This window comes from Lepus europaeus, chromosome 7 (genome assembly GCF_033115175.1).
Source record: "Lepus europaeus isolate LE1 chromosome 7, mLepTim1.pri, whole genome shotgun sequence".
Classification (NCBI taxonomy): Eukaryota; Metazoa; Chordata; class Mammalia; order Lagomorpha; family Leporidae; genus Lepus; species Lepus europaeus.
Genome location: NC_084833.1, coordinates 46,831,890 through 46,848,112, shown reverse-complemented (window position 1 = coordinate 46,848,112; position 16,223 = coordinate 46,831,890). Strand labels below are relative to the sequence as shown.

Genomic DNA, 16,223 nt, shown 5'->3' with positions numbered 1-16,223 from the left:
GAGCTAAGAAAGGTGCTGTCTAAGCTACAATTAAGTTTTCTGATTGAGAGGCAAATAGAACCTGACAGAAGGGGCTTGATAATAATCTGTTGGGCTTTAGGCCTTGTAAATTCAGAGGCCCAGACCTATCTATCTCTTCACATGGGGTATATCCTAAGGGAGGTGTGAACCTCCTAGGGGAAGGCACTCTGTTGACTTTCATGACTTGGCTGGGCTGGGAGGAGAGCTGGCCAGGTAAAGGCAGGTGGCATCTCTAACAAGAAATTTACAGTTCTGCCTGCAATGTTGCTGACCCTACTTGGCCATCCCCTCAGCTGCAGTGGTCACTTAGGAAGTTGGGCTGAGTGAAGGGCTTTTCAGCTTAGAGCCAATAAGATCTGTGGCTCTGACCTGAGCATCCTTCAACTCCAGGGCAGGTCCATTTCCGGTGATCCAACTCTTGGCAGAGCTGCCAGGGCTCTTCACAAGCTGACTTCTGCTGAAGCCCAGGCTTACCACATTGAAAGCCACTGCAGTGCAGTCCTTGGATTTCTAAAACATCACTTGAGGGGCCGGAGCTGTGGGGCAGCGGGTAAAGCTACCACCTGCAGTGTCAGCATCCCATATGGGCGCCGGTTCGTGTCCCAGCTGCTCCACTTCTGATCCAGCTCTCTGCTACGGCCTGGGAAAGCAGTGGAAGATGGCCCAAGTCCTTGGGCTCCTGCACCTACATGGGAGACCCGGAAGAAGCTCCTGGCTCCTGGCTTCAGATTGGCGCAGTTCCAGCCACTGTGGCAATCTGGGGCGTGAACCAGTGGATGGAAGACCTCTGTCTCTGTCTCTCTCTGCCTCTCCTTCTCTCTCTATGTTAACTCTGACTTTCAAGTAAATAAGTAAATCTTTAAAAAAAATTAAACATCATTTGAGTTATTTGCAGTTTATATATGATTTAAATGTTGCAGCTAAAAATAGCACCTCCCTACTTAGTATAGAGTTGATCTTCTGTATATAAAGATAATTGAAAATGAATCTTAATGAAGAATGGGATGGGAGAGGGCGTAGGAGGTGGGATGGTTTGTGGATGGGAGGGCAGGTATGGGGGAAGAACTGCTATAATCCAAAAATTGTACTTAAGAAATTTACATTTATTAAATAAAAGCTTTCTATAAAAAAATAAAAATAGCACCTCCCAAACACATGTTCTGCTAGCATCTAATCTAGCATAATACAAATAAATAACATTTGGTTACAAAAAGGTGGTATCAAGATCACTTGTTCATTCCAAAACACACTGAAGCCATTGCACAATCAAGAAGCTGACACCCTGGTGGGACAAACAGCTAGGTAATTAGAACATGGTGTAACAATGTAACAGGCATAAATATGACCATGAACTAATGATTAAAATAGATGCATGAACTTATTAGCCTGGAAAATTACAGAAGGCTTCATGGGAGAGGTGGGACTCAGGGTGAGAAGAGTTTGCTAAGTGAATGAGTATTCAGGGAAAGTAAGCAGGGGGTGCACAAGCAAGGAGGCACACTGTGTACCATCCGGGAAGGCTGGCCATCTGATTGGCATAGAATGAGAGCAGAATGGCAGAAGATGGAACTGGGGAGGGAAGCAGGAAACAGATCCTAAAGGTCTTGTACCATGTGATTCCTCCCCAGGCTGTCACTGTCATTTGTCTCTGAAATACTGAAGAAAATAATTTTACTTCCACAGCTGCTGTTCTTATGAATGTTTCCAAATCCCAAGTTGCTTTACTTCAGTGTAGTTTTATATGTCCTTTTGCCAATTTTCTACTCATCACTGTCTCGCCAGTCACTGTAATAATAGCTACCATTTGCTAAGTGTTTACTCTCAGCCAGACAATGTACTAAATGCTTTAGATACATTATATAAGAAAAAGCACTGTACATACCAGATATGTAAACTTGGGCAAATTATTTAACCTCATTCAATCTCAAGCTTCCTCCTCTATAAATCTGGAAAACCATCACCTTCACAGGTTGTTTTTAAAATTCAATTGAGACATAGGCATTTAATACTCACAGTAAGCACTCAATAAAAATAATTATAATTGCTATTACTGTGATGGTGTCATGCAAATATAACTAATTGGTGTCAACACAAGAAGCCAGCAGGGGGAGCCTCTAATCCATTTCTGGCTTCAAGGCCAAGGTAAGGCATGTGATGGTTCCTCTAGATGGCAGAGGTGGAGACAAACCGGGGAGAAATACATAGGTGGCTTCAGTGGTATTGGTAATGTTCCTGATTAAGTGGGGATCTATGAGCGTTTGTTCTATAATTATGCTTTACAATTTCTATGTATATTATGTGTGTCAAATATTTCATAAATTATTTTATTTAGGTGATCTCAATTCACATGTACCTACATCCCACTATCTGTAGTTCCCATTTGGGAGCACAAAACAGAATTATCACATTTCTTCCCTGTGCTTTGATCCTACTTCCCCTAGACCTGTCTTGCAGCAAGTCCATTCTGTCTTCTGGCCATTTCCTGTATTAGACTTCATGCTTCCTAAAAACCACACACCTGCATAGTTAGTTCTAACAGCAATCAGCACAGTGCCTCAGGCAAAGCAGGGGCTCAATAAATGTCTCTGAAAATAAATCCCTATATTTGAGAAAAAAAGTCATTTAACCAAACATGAACGGAATTTTGGTAGGGTTTGAAAAGCTCACAAGTTCTATTTTTTTTTTCTTCCCACTGATAGATTAGGTTAGGGCAAAGGACATATTTATCAAGTCACATCATCTTTTACTTTCTCTTTACAATGTGAGAAATAAAACCATATCTTGAAATGCTCTTATTTACTCAATATTATACATAAACTATTCCTCAAAAATTGAATTTATTAGGGAGATAGCTTAAATAAATTATAGGATATCTTGTAGTTAGAAAGAAAGAATTTGATCTATATATGTTATTAGCCAATCATTTCTAAGTCATATCAACAAGTAAAAGGGCAAGCTGGAGAATGATGTATGATGTCTATTTTAGGTTATGTGTTTATCTATGCATAGAATACTTTGGAACATTATATAACTGTGATCCCTTAGGGAAAGGGAGCAAGTGTGTGGAATACAATTATAGACTTGGGGCCAGCGTTGAGGCACCACAGGTTCATTTGCCGCTTGCAATGCCAACATCCCACATGGGCTCTGGTTTGAGTCCCAGGTGCTCCATTTTTGATCCAGCTCCCCGTTAATGTGCTTGGGAAAGCAGTAGAAGATGGCCCAAGTACTTGGGCCCATGTACCTACATTGGGAGACCTGGAAGAAGCTTCTAGCTCCTGGCTTTGGTCTGGCCCAGCACTGGCCATTGTGTCCATTTGGGGAGTGAACTAAAATATGGAAGATCTATCTCTTTCTCTCTCTCCCTCTTTCTTTAATTCAGCCTTTCAAAAAATAAATGAATAAATAAACCATTAAAAAAAAAAAAGGTAGAGGGGCTAGCACTGTGGTACAGTAGGTTAATCCTCTACCTGTGGTGCTGGTATCACATATGGCTGCTGGTTTGAGTCCCAGCTGCTCCTCTTCTGATCCAGCTCTCTGCTATGGCCTGGGAAAGCAACAGAAGACTGCCAAAGTGCTTGGGACCCTACACCTGCTTGGGAGACCTGGAAGAAGCTCCTGGCTCCTGGCTTCGGATTGGCTCAGCTCCGGCTGTTGTGGCCATTTGAGTGAACCAGCATACATATGGAAGACCTTTCTCTCTCTCACTCTGCCTCTCCTCTCTCTCTCTGTAATTTTGACTTTCAAATAAATAAACAAATCTTAAAAAAAAAAAAAAGAGTTAGCCTGCTATAGATTTATTGAATTTTGAGTCCTGCCTGTGGTTTCCTTGGCAGGGCCAGACCAAATAACTTTACAGGCCTTATATGGCCCATGCCAGGTGTTCCCCACCCCTGCTGTTAAGTAATATGATCAGAAAAACCTTCACAGTGTAAAGGGGGCTTGACTTAGATCTTGCAGGATATTTGAAAATGCTGGCAGACAGGAGTAAGAGATTCCAGGGAAGGTAAATGTAGTGTATGAAAGTCCCTATGGCAGAAGCAAAGCTGTAGGGTGGGCCTGAGAGGCACAAGACATGGACCTATGGGTTCTTTGACCCTAAAAGCTATAAGCTCCTGGGCGAGTCATTCTTACCATCCCTGCATTCATTGCTGGTTACATACAACAAAACGTGATAGATGACTGCTTGGGTCTCTTCCAGCTCCATAATAACATGGCTATCTCATAACTATAATTAGGAAGGAAGATCAGGGCTACAGTTGGGCTTCACCTAAGTGCCAAGCAAAGGAATTTAATGATTTGGTCAATGGAAGCCTCTGAAAGTTTCCAAAGAGAAGAATGTTTTAAGAAAATAGAATTAATATGTAAGGGCATATAGTAAACATTATGTAAATTTTGGGTAATATCATTTATTTCACTCCAGTAAAGGGGAGTGTGGGAGATAAGCAAAAGACAAGGCAAGACAGCAACACAGACCAGAACTCAAATGATAGTGGTGATGAAAATTCAGCATCTTGGGTTTATTTGCTTCCTTAGACATTCCTTACCTTAACACATCTGTGCCAAGTTCCTGTTGAGTACACTTTTCTAGGGCGTAGATTAGTGTCTAGTGTCACAGAGCATCTGGAGCCCGGAAAGTATTTCAGCTCAGTCACACTGTCAGGTTTTTAAGGATTTATTCTGCAGCCTGACTCATTTTAGAACTGAACTTCTATATAGCCAATACAGATTTACACAGACTTAAAACGTTGGTATGTTTTATTAAAATTGTTTATTAAAAATTACATAAGTGCTACATAATGCCAAATTAGAAAATACAGGAAGCACAGTTTTAAGTTACTTCTTTTTTTATTTTTTTATTTATTTGACAGGTAGAGTTATAGACAGTGAGAGAGAGAGAGACAGAGAGAAAGGTCTTCCTTCCATTGGTTCACTCCCTAAATGGCCGTTACGGCCGGTGCTGTGCTGATCCGAAGCCAGGAGCCAGGTGCTTCTTCCTGGTCTCCCATGCGGGTGGCAGGGGCCCAAGCACTTGGGCCATCCTCCACTGTTCTCCCGGGCCACAGCAGAGAACTGGAAGAGGAGCAACCGGGACTAGAACCGGCGCCCATATGGGATGCCGGCGCCACAGGTGGATGATTAACCAAGTGAGCCACAGCGTTGGCCCCTTATGTTACTTCTAACTCAGATGTTTGTTTAGCGGCCTGTGCTGTGGCGCAGCAAGTTAAAACCCTGGCCTGAGGCGCCGGCATCCCATATGGGCGCCGGCATCCCATATGGGCGCCGGTTCTAGTCCTGGCTGCTCCTCTTCCAATCCAGCTCTCTGCTATGGCCTGGGAAAGCAGTACAAGATGGCCTGAGTCCTTGGGCCCCTGCACCCACGTAGGAGACCTGGAAGAAGCTCCTGGCTTCTGGTTCCTGACTTTGGGTAGGCCCAGCTCTGGCTGTTGTGGACATTTGGGGTGTGAACCAGCGGATGGAAGACCTCTCTGTCTCTACCTCTCTCTCCGTAACTTTGTCTTTCTAATAAATAAAATAAATCTTTTAAAAAATATTTTGTTTAAATAGTATTAAGGCATATATAAAACTTTAAATTCCAAGAAAATAGTTTCTGAAAATTGATTTGCTTCATGGAACTATAGTTTTACATCTATTTGACTTTTTAATGTGCATGGTCTCCTCCAATTCTTCTATTAAACTCTTCACAGGCAGGGGGGTCATTTGCTACAGCATGTGCTACCCCACAGCACCTACATGCTCAATAAAGCAATCATAATGGGTCTCAAATGATGAAATAATGATTAATGCCACCCAAATTATTATTTCAACATACCATTTCCATGGCTCCTCTATGTCTGAGAAACCAAATCATCATTCAGTTATTCAAGATCTCCAAAATGTGATTTTAACAGGCTTATCTGAAGGAGCTAGCCTAGATTCTTTATCCCAAGAACATGCCATACTTAACTAAGTGCCTCTGCTGGTTTCCCCTTCCTGGAATGACTTTCCTACCCTATGACATGTATTCAAATCCTATCCACTCTACCGGAGTCTAGTTCAATAAAGGCCTTTATAGAATGTTCTCTAGTCATTTCAACCCAAGTTAAATGCTCACTCATATATGTCTAAGCTGTTAAAGGATAGTATACTCATTCTGGCACCTAATCATATAGTACCAAATACCTTTAAAATATCTTATAAATTTTTTTGTCTAAAATAAAGTGGGATAAAAGAGACTGTGCTCTATTAGTATGAAGCTCTTTTATATCATATTAGCATCTAATACAGTAGTGAGTAGACACTCATATACTTTCAAAAATGACTAAAAAACACACAAAATGAGGGTAAGCAGCATTTTTGTCATGGGGTCAATCTGGATTTATAGCACGAGAGAAGCACATAAGGAGCATTTTCTTGAGATGGGAAGACGGGCTTTCCCTTCCAGGGAACTAAATGCTTTTATGAAATGGAGAGAGAAAGCGGCTGATAAAAAAAAAGGCCATAAGGATAAACAGTGAAAATTCTGTTAAAAAAGGTGAGAAATGGGAAAAAGGTCTGAACTTAAGCAAGGTGAGCCAGGTTGAAGGGTGGACAGAGTAAAGAAAAGAGATATGTATATATATATATTTATGTTTTGTTCAAACGTTTCTGGAAAAATGAATTTTTTTTTTTTTTTGACAGGCAGAGTGGACAGTGAGAGAGAGAGAGACAGAGAGAAAGGTCTTCCTTTTGCCATTGGTTCACTCTCCAATGGCCACCGCGGTAGGCGCGCTGCGGCCGGCGCACCGCGCTGATGTGATGGCAGGAGCCAGGTGCTTCTCCTGGTCTCCCATGGGGTGCAGGGCCCAAGCACTTGGGCCATCCTCCACTGCACTCCCTGGCCACAGCAGAGAGCTGGCCTGGAAGAGGGGCAACCGGGACAGGATCGGTGCCCCGACCGGGACTAGAACCCGGTGTGCCGGCACCGCAAGGCGGAGGATTAGCCTAGTGAGCTGCGGTGCCGGCCAGAAAAATGAATTTTTATCTTAACCATGGACTCTGAAAATCATTTAAAAAACTATAAACTCTGACTTGAGAATCTTGCCCAACATCTAACATAAACTTATAGAAACTTATGAGATTGATACCCACGAAGAGTCTATGCACAGTGCAGAGCCTGTTAAAGACTCAAATATGGAACAAAAGCACTAAGCTTCAGAAGTCTGGGGTCCTCAGACATATCTGGATGGTGATGTAGGTTACCAGTAGAACTAAAGAAAAGTACTTCTTACCTTTGTTTTCTCCCTGCTCACCAATAACCCACACTTCTTTGCCTGAAGTCTGTGCTTTCAAAACGTTTGTAATAATATATTGTAACCTCTGTGAATCCAGATTGCAGCCAATTCCAATCACTCGATTTGCAGGAAATGCACTCAGTTTCCATGTCACATATGCCATGATTTCCACTAAATATTGCATAAAAGGTTAAAATGCAAAGATTTTGTTTAAAAAAATGTACTTCTACCTTAGCTAACAAACAAAATATTTAGTATTTTAATAGGTGAGGCATATTAGAGTTTTTATATAGCCTTCTTGGGTCCTGAATGCACTGAGGAATGACTTTTTAATTTAATGTATATTAAAACATTAACCAGATTTCAACAAGATTTTACATACCTTTGTTGTTAAATATAAATTGTTAACACTGAAGTATAAAAAAAAAACCACTTAAGTGTAACTTCCTAGAATGGTTAAGCAATGAGGATAAAAACTGAGTAGAGAAGGCCAGGAAACAATCATTTCTTTTCACTGATCAAATTTTGTTTTACATCTATATTAAGCTGAATTTCTCTACAAATTAAAATACTGATTCACATCCTACCATTAGGTGGTATGCCATTAAGAATAAAACACAACTACTTTTCTCTTACATGTCAGAAAGGTGTCTGGAATTAGAAAGATAAAGTTGGGGGCCGTGCTGTGGCACAGCGGTTTAAGCCGCTGCCTGCAGTGCTGGCATCTCATATGTGCACTGGTTCAAGTCCCAGCTGCTCCACTTCTGATCCAGCTCTCTGCTCTGGCCTGGGAAAGCAGTAGAAGATGGCCCAAGTCCTTGGGCCCCTGCACCTGTGTGGGAGACCTGGAAGAAGCTCCTGGCTCCTGGCTTCAGACAGGCACAGCTCCGGCCGTTGCGGCCATCTGGGGAATGAACTAGCGGATAGAAGACTCTCTCTCTCTCTGCCTCTCCTTCTCTCTGTGTAACTTTTGACTTTCAAATAAATAAATAAATCTTAAAAAAAAAAAAAGACAAAGTCCCCCAACTGTTTACTATAGAAAAACAGGCCGGTGCCGTGGCTTAACAGGCTAATCCTCCACCTTGCGGCACTGGCACACAGGGTTCTAGTCCCGGTCGGGGCGCCGGATTCTATCCCGGTTGCCCCTCTTCCAGACCAGCTCTCTGCTATGGCCCGGGAAGGTAGTGGAGGATGGCTCAAGTCTTTGGGCCCTGCAAACGCATGGGAGGCCAGGAGAAGCACCTGGCTCCTGGCTTCGGATCAGCAAGATGTGCCGGCCGCAGCGGCCATTGGAGGGTGAACCAACGGCAAAAAGGAAGACCTTTCTCTCTGTCTCTCTCTCTCTCACTATCCACTCAAAAACAAAACAAAACAAAAACAAAACAACAACAACAACATATGAAATGTATACTAGATCCCTATTGTGGAAACGTTAAAAAAAAAAAAAAAGGCCCACCAATTTAAGTTCAGTACCACCTAACTCTTTGAAAATATTTTTGGAAGTAAAACAGTTCCAAGGCCGGCATTGTAGTGCACCAGGTTAAGCTGACATCTATGATGCCAGCATCCCACATGAACATGGGTATGAACCCAGACTGCTCTTTTTACAATGCAACTCCCTGCTAATGCACCTGGGAAGGCAGCAGAAGATGGCCTGATTGCTTGGGCCCTTGCCACTGACATGAGAGATCAAGATATTGTTCTAGGCTCCTGGTTTTGGCCTGGCCCAGCCTTTTAGGGAGTAAACCAGCAGATGGAATATCTCTCTTTGTCTTTCCTCCTGCTCCCTCTCTGTCACTCTGCTTTTCGAATAAAAATTTTTAAAGAAAAGGAAAAGTTAAACAGTTCCAAGATGGTCTGGCATACCCACTAATACTTTATGATACTTCAGAGTCAACAAAGTATCTTTCTTTCACTTAAGTCGCTATATTTTTCTCTTGGGGGATTAACCATTTTCTCACTGAAGAAGGTATTATTAACCTGAAGCATAACACCACACTTCATAAAAATCTGTAAGTTGGAACCATGTAGTTAATGCCAGTTGGAAGAAGTAACTAATTGACAGGGTGTGGAAATACAGTATTATTCATTATAAGAGCAATTTTACTGAACAGTCTATCCAAGGTACTTAAAGTTTTAAAGGCTTTCATCATTAAAGGCAGGTCTCCTGATGCACTGGGCAAAGATGCTAATTTCAAACAGAGCCTTTTACCTGGTTGAGACGCAACAAGCAGGACACTGTCTTGACTATAATGCCCCAGAGCTGGCACAAGAGCTCTGAACATATCCACGTTGCTCTGCACCACATCAAGGTAGGACTGAGAACTACCCAAGGAGTTGACTGTGAGGATCACCACCTTGGAATGAGCAGAGGCAGACAAATCTGATGAATAAAAAGAAACAATCTGAGCTCAAGATATGGGCTCTAGTTGATGATTAATTTTTTTTCTCTTCTTCATTAAATTAAAATACTTTGGCTCAGTTTTTTGTTTTTTGTTTTTGTTTTTGTTTTTGTTTTTTGTTTTTTTGAGAGGCAGAGTGGATAGTGAGAGAGAGAGACAGAGAGAAAGGTCTTCCTTTTTGCCGTTGGTTCACCCTCCAATATACTTTGGCTCAGTTTTAACTGGATGTTTATTACACTGAAGCCCAACTATCCATGGGTAACTTGTTCCAATGGGCGCTTCAGGGAAGCAAATGTTATGACTAGGGTCACAGGGGTGGGGAACCTTTATTCTGCCAACGGCTATTTGGATATTTATAACATCATGCATGGGCCATACAAAATCATCAACTGAAAAATTAGCCTGCTATAGATTTATTGAATTTCAAGTTCCACCTGAGGTTGCCTTGGCAGGGCCAGACCACATGACTTCAAGGGCCTTACACAGCCTGCAGGCTGGACGTTCCCCACCCCTGACTTAGGAAAAGCTGGTCCATGGAGCTGACTGCTCTGACCCTCAAGCTCACATGTGCTATTTCACAACTATCTTACTCTCTACCACAGTGAGCACTTGCCAAAACAGTGACCAGATGTTACCAGGATGAGAAACAAGAGAGCAGCCAACATCAGTGCAGCAGGTTAAGCCACCGCCTGCAATGCTAGCATACACAGATGAGGAATCTGAGGCACTGGGAAGTGAATTAACTTCCTCAAAGTCACAGAACTGGTAAAGTCGAAGAGCCAGAGGTCAAACCCAGGCAATCTGGCTTCAGAGTGCTATTAAACATTACACTATATCTAGGAAGTTAGTACTATTGTCTTTTACAAATCAGGCAACTGGGATCTGGAGAGCTCAGGTGGCTTGTCCCTGTTAGTAAACATTAGTCAACGGTTCAGTTTACAATTCTATAACCTGGCCCCAACATAGTCTGCCGATATTTCCTTTTCTCTTCTAGCTCCTTCTACCCGGAATGATAGAAACTCTCAGGGCCAGCGCCGTGGCACACTAGGCTAATCCTCTGCCTGCGGCGCTGGCATCCCCCATGGAAGACCAGGAAGAAGCACCTGGCTCCTGGCTTCGGATCAGCACAGCTCCGTCCATTGCAGTCATTTGGGGAGTGAACCAACGGAAGGAAGACCTTCCTCTCTATCTCTCTCTCTCACTGTCTGTAATTCTACCTGTCAAATAAATAAATAAAAGAAACACTCTCAAGGTTGACTTTGAGTAACAGAGTAGTAGCTGAATGATTTTCAGAAGCACAAGACAGGGGGCCAGTGTTGTGGTGCAGTGGGTTAAGCTGCTGCCTGTGATGCCAATATCACATATAGCATATGCCAGTTTGAGTCTCGGCTGTTCCACTTCTGATCCAGCTCCCTGCTAATGTACACAGGAAAGCAATGGAAAATGGACGATGTAGTTAGGTCCCTGTCACCCACACTGGAGACCCAGAAGGAGTTCCTGACTCCTGACTTCAGACTGTCCCAGCACTGGGTGTTGCGGCCACTTGGGGGAGTGAAACAGTACATGGAAGATCTCTTTCTCTGTCTCTTCTTCTTTCTGACTTAAAAAAAGTACAAGGAAGGCTTTCTATTCCATATGATTTTCCCATCAAGCTCCAAGGTCTTCTAATCTCTTCCTTTGGGCTTAAAATCCAGTATTTAAAAAAAATTATTATTAATAGGGGCCGGTACTGTGGCTTAGCAGGTAAAGCTGCCACCTGCAGTGCTGGCATCCCATATGGGCGCTGGTTTGAGTCCCAGCTGCTCCACTTCTGATCCAGCTCTCTGCTATGGCCTGGGAAAGCAGCAGAAGATGGCCAAAGTCCTTGGGCCCCTGCACCCACGTGGGATACCCGGAAGAAGCTCCTGGCTTCAGATTGGCACAGCTCCAGCCGTTGCAGCCAATTGTAAAATGAATCAGCAGATGAAAGCCCTCTCTTTCTCTCTGCCTCTCCTTCTCTGTAATTTTGACTTTCAAATAAATAAATAAATAAATAAATATTTAAAAATTATTATTAATAGGGGCTGGTGCTGTGGCTTAGCAGGTAAAGCCACTGCCTGCACTGCTGGCATCTCATATGAGCACCAGTTCAAGACCCGGCTGCTCCACTTCCAATTCAGCTCTCTGCTATGGTCTGGGAAAGCAGCAGAAGATGACCCAAGTGCATGGGCTCCTGCAGATGCATGGGAGACCCAGAAGAAGCTCCTGGCTCCCAGCTTGCAATCAGCCTAGCTCCGGCTGTTGTGGCCATTTGGGAAGGGAACCAGCGGGTGGAAGACCTCTCTCTGCCTCTGCCTCTCTGTAACACTGTCTTTCAAATAAATAAATAAAATCTTTAATAAAAATTATTTTTAATATTTGAGAGGGAGAAAGATTAAAGTGTTCCCATCTACTGGTTCACTCCCCCATATGCCTACAATGGCCCAGGGATAGGCCAGGCTGAAATTGGGAGCCAGGAAGCCAGTCTTGTCTCCCACATGGAGGCAGGGACCCAACCACTTAAAACATTGCACACTGCCTCCCAGGGTTTGCATTAGCTGGAAGCCAGAATTGGCATGGACTCGGCAGGAGTCAGACACTCTGATGTAAGATGCAGGGGTCCCAACCTAGCATCTTAACCACAAGGCCAAATGCCAGTCTCTAGAAGCCATTATTTTTTTAACTAATTTATTTATTCATTTGAGTAGTAGAGAGACAGAGAAACAGAACTCTCATCTGCTGGTTCACTTTCCAAATGATGCCTAGAGAGGAGGGTGAGGCAGAACCAAAGTCAGGAGCCAGGAGGAAGCCAATCCAGATCTCCCACATGAGTGGCAAGGACTCAATTACCTGAGCCTTCACTACAACCTCCCAGGGTCTACATTATCAGCAGAAAGCTGAATTCAGGAGTGGCAGCCAGGCATCGAACCCAGGTATCCTGATATGGCAGGAGGGTCTCTTAACTGCTGGGCTAAACATCCATCCCAGAATCCAGTATTTTTATAACACTCTCCTCGAAAAACCTTGAGCTCAAGATTAATTAGTTTCTATCTTTCCCCAGAATATTTCTCTCATTTTCTTGATATTGGCTTTTTTTTTACATTCTTTCCACCTGGAATGTTTCTCACTGCACTTACCATGTGTTTGAGAAATATCTGCTTCATTTTGTACTCTATTAACATGCTAAGAACTCTGAGAGAACAGGGATTGTCTGTGCCTTATTTGTCTTTCCACCTCTAAGATCTAGACACTTGGGGCTGGCATTGTGGTGCAGTGAGTTAAGCCGTTGCCTGCAACACTGGCATCCCATGTGAGTGCCGGTTCCAGTCCAAGCTGCTCCACTTCCAATATAGCTCCCTGCTTACACACCTGGGAAAGCAGTGGAGATGGCCCAAATACCTGAGCTCTGGCCACCCCACGTAGGAGAGTGTTCCTGGATGGAGTTCCAGGCTCCTGGTTTTGGCCTGCTCTAGCTCTCGACATTGAAGTCAGCAAACAGAAAATCTCTCTCTCCTTTTCTCTCCAACTCTGCCTTTGAAATAAATAAAATAAATCTTTTAAAAACAAAAACCCAAGAGGTTAGCACAGTGGCATAGCAGGTAAAGCCGCTGCCAGCGACACCAGCATTCTATATGGGTGCCAGTTCGTGTCCCAGCTGCTCCGCTTCTAATCTAGCTCCCTGCTAATGGCCTGGGTAGAGCAGTGGAAGATGGTTCAAGTGTTTGGATCCCTGCCACCCATGTGGGAGGCTCAGATGAAACTCTTGCCTCCCGGCTTTAGCCTGGCCCAGTGACTAGCTCTTGCAGTTGCCTGGGGAGTGAACCAGCGGATGGCAAATCTCTCTTTCTCTCTGTTTCCCCTTTTCTCTGTAATTCTGACTTAAAAAAAAAAAATCCAAATGGGGCAAGGTAGCACTCCACAGTGATCAGTATGTTGCAATCACCTATGGATGTCATGCTGAGGCATTACTAAGATTTCCAAATGAGCTTTAATTCCCTAAGTCATTAATGTACTTCTCCATATCATACGATAAATTTATAAGATGATGTTATATTTAAAGTTATTTTATGTAGTAGTAATTTCCAGAAATGTACAACCAAAATTAATAAAGGGGACATGAAAGTTGCCCCAAATGCTGTATATTCATTCAACATTCAACAGTTAACCCCTGAATTCCCAGCGACAAGCAGGATGCACTACGCTTTTATTCTAAGGACTCCATCCTTTCAATTATCTGAAGCAATCGTTACTGATGGGTAATAAGACACATAGGAAAATTATTCCCTTGGGTCCTCACTATCTCTAGAGTCTCTGCATTAAAGAGTCTCTAGGGGCTGGTGCTGTGGCATAGCGGGTAAAGCTGCCACCTGCAGTGCCAGCATCCCACATGGGTGCCAGTTCAAGTTACGGCTGCCCCATTTCTTCTTCTTCTTCTTTTAAAATATTTATTTATTTATTGGAAAGGCAGAATTACAGAGGCAGAGAGAGAGAGAGAGAGAGAGAGGTCTTCCATCCACTGGTTCACTCCCCAAATGACCACAACGGCCGGAGCTGCACTGTTCCGAAGCCAGGAGCCACGTGCTTCTTCTTGGTCTCCCACGTGGGTACAGAGGTCCAAGGACTTGGGCCATCTTCTACAGCTTTCCCAGCCCATGGTAGAGACCTGGATTGGAAGTGGAGCAGCTAGAATTTGAACCAGTGCCGACATGGGATGCCAGCACTGGAGGCAGAGCTTTTACTTGCTACACTTCAGTGCCAGCCCCCACATCAGCTGCTCCACTTCTGATCCAGCTCCCTGCTAATGCAGGGAAAGAAGTGGAAGATGGCCTTAGTACTTGGGCCCCTGCACCCACATGGGAGACCTGGAAGAAGTTCCTGGCTCCTTGCTTCAGATCTGCCCAGCTCTGGCGATTGCAGATATTTGGGGAATGAACTAGCGGATGGAAGATCTCTCTCTTTCTCTCTGCTTCTTCCTCTCTATAACTCTGCCTTTCAAATAAATAAATATTTTGTTAAAAAAGGAATCTCCTCTAACAACTTAAGAAACTCAAGAGTGGTTCATAGAAGAAATTTTTTAAAAAAATGTCTAGAAACGAATGAAGGTAACACAACATACCAAAACTTATGGGACACAGCAAAAGCAGTGTTAAGAGGGAAGATTAAGGGCCGGAGCTGTGGCACAGCGGGTTTATGCCCTGGCCTGAAGTGCCGGCATCCCATATGGGCGCCGGTTCTATTCCTAGCTGCTCTTCTTCTGATCTAGCTCTCTGCTGTGGCCTGGGAAAGCAGTAAGAAAATGGCCCAAGTCCTTGGGCCCCTGCGCCCACGTGGGAGACCTGGAAGAAGCTCCTGGCTCCTGGCTTCGGATCGGCACAGCTCTGGTCATTGCAGCCGTCTGAAAAGTGAACCAGCGAATGGAAGACCTTTCTCTCTGTCTCTACCTCTCTCTGTAACTCTGTGTCTTTCAAATAAATAAAAATAAATCTTTCAAAAAAAAAAAGAAGGGAGATTATAGGGCCAGCACTGTGGCATAGCAGCTAAGGCCACATCTGCAGCTATAGCATCCCATGTGGATACCAGTTCAAGTCCCGGCTGCTCCACTTCCAATCCAGCTCCCTGCTGATATGCCTAGGAGAGCAGCAGAAGATGGCCTGGCCCAAATTCTTGGGCCCCTGCACCATGTGGGAAAGCTGGAAGGAGCTCCTGGCTCCTAGCTTCAGTGAGCCAGTGGATAGACGACCTCTCTCTCTCTCTCTCTAATTCTGCCTTTCAAATACATAAATCTTTTTTAAAAATTTAGAATTCAAACACAGGAGCAAATAAAGCAAACATGTTAAAACAAAATAACCAAACCTTTGCTAATCTCCACATTAGGCAGGTTGAAGATGTCAAGGTCCATTGTTCCTCCTTTAGTTCCTTCTGAGGGGTCTAAGAGCACCAGTCTGTCTGCAATACCCTGTAAAATATAGAAAGGAAAAGAATAGCATTACAGTAGACATGGCCAGTCGCTCAATTTAAATTCATTCAGGGGGCCGACGCTGTGGCATAGCAGGTTAAGCCATGGCCTGCAGCACCAGCATCCCATATGAGCACTGGTTCAACTCCCAGCTGCTCCATTTCCAATCCAGCTCTCTGCTGATGCTCCTAGGAAAGCCGCAGAAAATGCCCCAAGTGCTTGGGCCCCTGCCACCCACTTGGGAGACAGGATGAAGCTCCTGGCTTCTGGCTTCTGGCTGCTGGTTGGCCTAGCCCTGGCTGTTGTGAACATTTTGGGGAATGAACCAGTGGATAGGAGATCTCTCTCTGTCTCTCCTTCTCTCTCTGTAACTCTACCTTTCAAACAAAAATATTGATTTTAAAAAATTCGTTCAGAAGGGAGGACTGGGGGCAGGCATTTAGTCTAAGTAATGTCTTACATTGAAGTGATTGGGTTAGACACCTGGCTCCAGTTTCTGTACCTGATCTTAGCCAAGCGGCCAAGAAGTGATGGCTCTGGCTTCTGACTTCA

At 43.9% G+C, this 16,223-nt stretch overlaps 1 protein-coding gene across 3 annotated transcripts in view; it reads right to left on the bottom strand.

The window, feature by feature from the left end:
• UEVLD (UEV and lactate/malate dehyrogenase domains) overlaps positions 1–16,223 on the bottom strand; it is a 51,943-nt gene that overhangs the window by 8,502 nt on the left and 27,218 nt on the right. The window contains exons 7-9 of one of the 3 annotated variants that reach the window (XM_062196395.1): positions 15,569–15,671; positions 9,508–9,678; positions 7,293–7,466 (exon numbers count right to left, since the gene is read on the bottom strand). In XM_062196395.1, the coding sequence (XP_062052379.1) occupies positions 7,293–7,466; positions 9,508–9,678; positions 15,569–15,671 (448 nt within the window). Of the gene's footprint in view, positions 1–7,292; positions 7,467–9,507; positions 9,679–15,568; positions 15,672–16,223 lie in introns of those variants that run through there. The other 2 variants (XM_062196396.1, XM_062196397.1) reach the window with 2 other exon arrangements.